The 3,129-nt window shown below is 34.4% G+C and overlaps 1 protein-coding gene across 2 annotated transcripts in view; it reads right to left on the bottom strand.

Annotated features, from left to right (window-relative positions):
- LOC111438327 overlaps nucleotides 1–1,899 on the bottom strand; it is a 26,345-nt gene extending 24,446 nt beyond the window's left edge. Inside the window, exons 1-3 of one of the 2 annotated variants that reach the window (XM_023076227.1) lie at nucleotides 1,649–1,899; nucleotides 1,094–1,339; nucleotides 611–673 (exon numbers count right to left, since the gene is read on the bottom strand). In XM_023076227.1, the coding sequence (XP_022931995.1) occupies nucleotides 611–673; nucleotides 1,094–1,273 (243 nt within the window). In that variant the 5' untranslated portion in view covers nucleotides 1,274–1,339; nucleotides 1,649–1,899. Of the gene's footprint in view, nucleotides 1–610; nucleotides 674–1,093 lie in introns of both variants that reach the window. The other variant, XM_023076228.1, reaches the window with a different exon arrangement.
- Between the last annotated feature and the right edge of the window lie 1,230 nt (nucleotides 1,900–3,129).

The raw sequence follows: 3,129 nt of genomic DNA on the forward strand, positions 1-3,129 counted from the left end.
CCCCCCCCCCCCAAAATAAAATGAACACCCAGATAGGTTAGATGTTTTTTTAAGCTGAAACTTAGTTAATCTGCAAGAGAAGAGGCCTGAACTTCCATACAACCAACAAGCATCTAGGTTTGATAAATATTTTCCACCTTAAGAGTTAGCAAATCATTTCTTCAGGCTCCTAATCTACGTATGGACTCTCAAAACATTTAATTCACACTAGAGCCAAAATAAAGACTTCTATTTCAAAAAAGAAAAATCCTCCTGTAAACAATCATTATCCATGTATTTTTCAAATCATTCAAGTTCTCACTAATCAAATTTCCAAAAGGGAAAAAAACATGAAGGGGTAATATATCTGATTTAAGAGAGGCCTTTTTTAGAAAAAGAATCACTGATTTGATCTTTCACAGTCGGTGATTGAACAAAATATATTTAGGAAGCAAGAATAAAAATCCATAACAAGTTCCAATTATTTTCAAACTGATATGCATACTGTATAACATCTGGACCGAATGCAAGAAGTGAAAATAATTAAAGAAGCGTGCAAAAATCAACCACAATCAATCTACATCCAAAAGAACACAAAAGATTTTGGGTAAATTCAACTTATAGTACTTACACATTTCTCAAGTTCCTGAATCTTTTTCTGAAGTTCAATCCTCAGTCGATTATTTTCCTCCACCTAATAGTATTTAAATACACTCATATCAGCATATAACATTAAACTATGGAGGCTGAGCTGTAGCCACAATATATATAGTATAATTTAGTCAAATGTTCGTGGCGTGATATGTAAAACGGTAATGGGTCATTAAAAATGCAAACTAGGATCAGGATCAAGCAGGTGAATTTTCTGGTATGGATAATTGCACAGAAAGGGTGAACAGAATTTCGATGAGTAAAAAGGTTCGGGTCCTGCAGCACGTCTCTCTACATTCCTAACACATTCTTAATGAAGGAAATAACACTCAATTAACCGTATGCATTATGTTGAAAATTGAAAACGTGAAATGGGTTTTAGAAAGAAAACGTGAGGAAGAAATAATGAAGTTGGGATGCTGGGAGAAAGGAAATGAGAGGGAGGAAGGACAATTCGTTGCACCTGTTGCTTGATGGTAGCCTCGGCTGCTTCAACAGCTTTCAAAACCTGAAACAAGTTGCTATCGTTGTTGTTACCGTGGTTGTTGGATGAGAGGGAGTTAGATTGCTCTGCTGGAGCAGCACTGACGCCCAACTCCGAGAATTTTTCAGCCAATGATCTCCCCTCGAAACCATTTTCCATCTTCTACTTCTAGCTCAAATTTAGCTCAAAACAACTAATAAAGGAATGATCCGAACCAGAATGGCCCTGCGTCTCAAACCGGCGTTAAATTCAGCAGCAGAATTGGGTCGTAGGCGTGCCACCTCCCACTTTTGGACATTTAAACAACTCAGAGGCAGTGAGAGTAAGATGGATGTATAAATATAGAGTGAAACCCAAAAGAAAAACGGAAAAGAAAACCCTAACCCAGTGGGGGCAGAAGAAAGATGACCTATAACTTAAATCCCAATTCTCTATCTGTCCCGTAATGATTCACAGATGGATGATGGGGTCTCGATGATTTCTTCGAATAAACAAACAAGAAATGAAGATTACAGATAAAAGGAAGAACTCAACTCTTGCTTGAACTTTAACTCGAACAAATCCACTCTTTCGAACCCGAATGAAAGAATGAATGAATCAATCAATCAATCATGGAAGCAAACAGTCAAATCCACAGTGCTGTGTGCGGATTGAAGTCGGTTCCTGCGCCGGTGCGCTTCAGTTCTCCGAAAGTCCGAGTGAGTGATTTATAGGACGCTCGTCGCCATTGTTTATTATGTATTTCAGGTCCCTTCCTCATTTGACCTTTTCTCGGATTTTCTTTCGCTCAGTAACAGATGCCTAACAACCATTTTAATTAATAAAAATATTATTAAATTTTATACTTTATTTCAAAAAAAAAAAAACCTTTAAAATTTTAAATATTTCAATAATACAATTTTCGAAAAAAAAATATTTTTCCTGTAAATAACTTTTCAAAAATATCTTTGAACTTCAAAATAAATCTTTTAACATTATTTAACCTTTTTTAAGGTAAAAAAAAAATGTCGGACTGTATTTAAAAAATACCCATAAAATTTAACAGTAATTAGTTGCTGTCAATATATGGATGGAACGGTTTATCTACATCTCATAGGTCATTTCTGAACTTTTTAATTTTTTTTTCTAAAAATTTTAAGGACGTTGATATTAATTTTTGAAAGTTTAGAAAGTAATATTTTTATTAATTTAACTTTTTTTTTCTTTTTATTGACGTGAGATATTTTAATCAATTAAATTATATGGATCGAGATATATTTGAGTTGACAAGCGCTTAAAAAAGATGTAATTTTGTAAAATATGAACATATTTGTGTAATAAGATAATAAGCGGTTTTAATTGGCTTACCTGTTAAGTGATAAACGACTTTCTCCAAAATACATAATAAAATTATTTAATCATCGAAAACTTTTTGACGAGTAGAAGAGAGAGTATTAGATTAATGTGTGTGTGTTTTTTTTTTTTTTTTGCACAGTTAGATTTACGGAAAGGGTAAATTTGTAAATATATCTTCGAATTGGTATCCAATTATCACTTAGGGTATGCATTTTTTTATCTATGTTGGATGATAGAAGTCCCACATCGGCTAATTTAGGGAATGATCATGGGTTTATAATCAAATAATACTCTTTCCCTTGGCATGAAGTATTTTGGGGAAGCCCAAAGAAAGTCACGAGAGCTTATGCTCAAAGAGTCGAGCCTTGATTAAGGAGAGGTGTTGGATGATGAACGTTTGTGGACAACACCTTTTTACGTACTTAGGTATATCAACATCTTTTTGCAGCTTGCAAATGCAACTCAGTTGGACGTGTCATAAATCTGGTATTGAGACACATTACATACAAGCACATCGGTATTTCGAGCTACCAAAGCAATTATTATTCTAATAGTATGTCACCTAGCCACGGGTGCAAACACATCGGTATAGTCTATACCACGTTGTTGTGCATACTCTTTTGCCACTAACCTAGCCTTTTTTACTTGTCAACTTTGGCGTTTTCGTTGCGTTTAGTTTT

The sequence above is a fragment of the Cucurbita moschata genome, unplaced genomic scaffold (assembly GCF_002738365.1).
Source record: "Cucurbita moschata cultivar Rifu unplaced genomic scaffold, Cmos_1.0 Cmo_Scf00073, whole genome shotgun sequence".
Classification (NCBI taxonomy): Eukaryota; Viridiplantae; Streptophyta; class Magnoliopsida; order Cucurbitales; family Cucurbitaceae; genus Cucurbita; species Cucurbita moschata.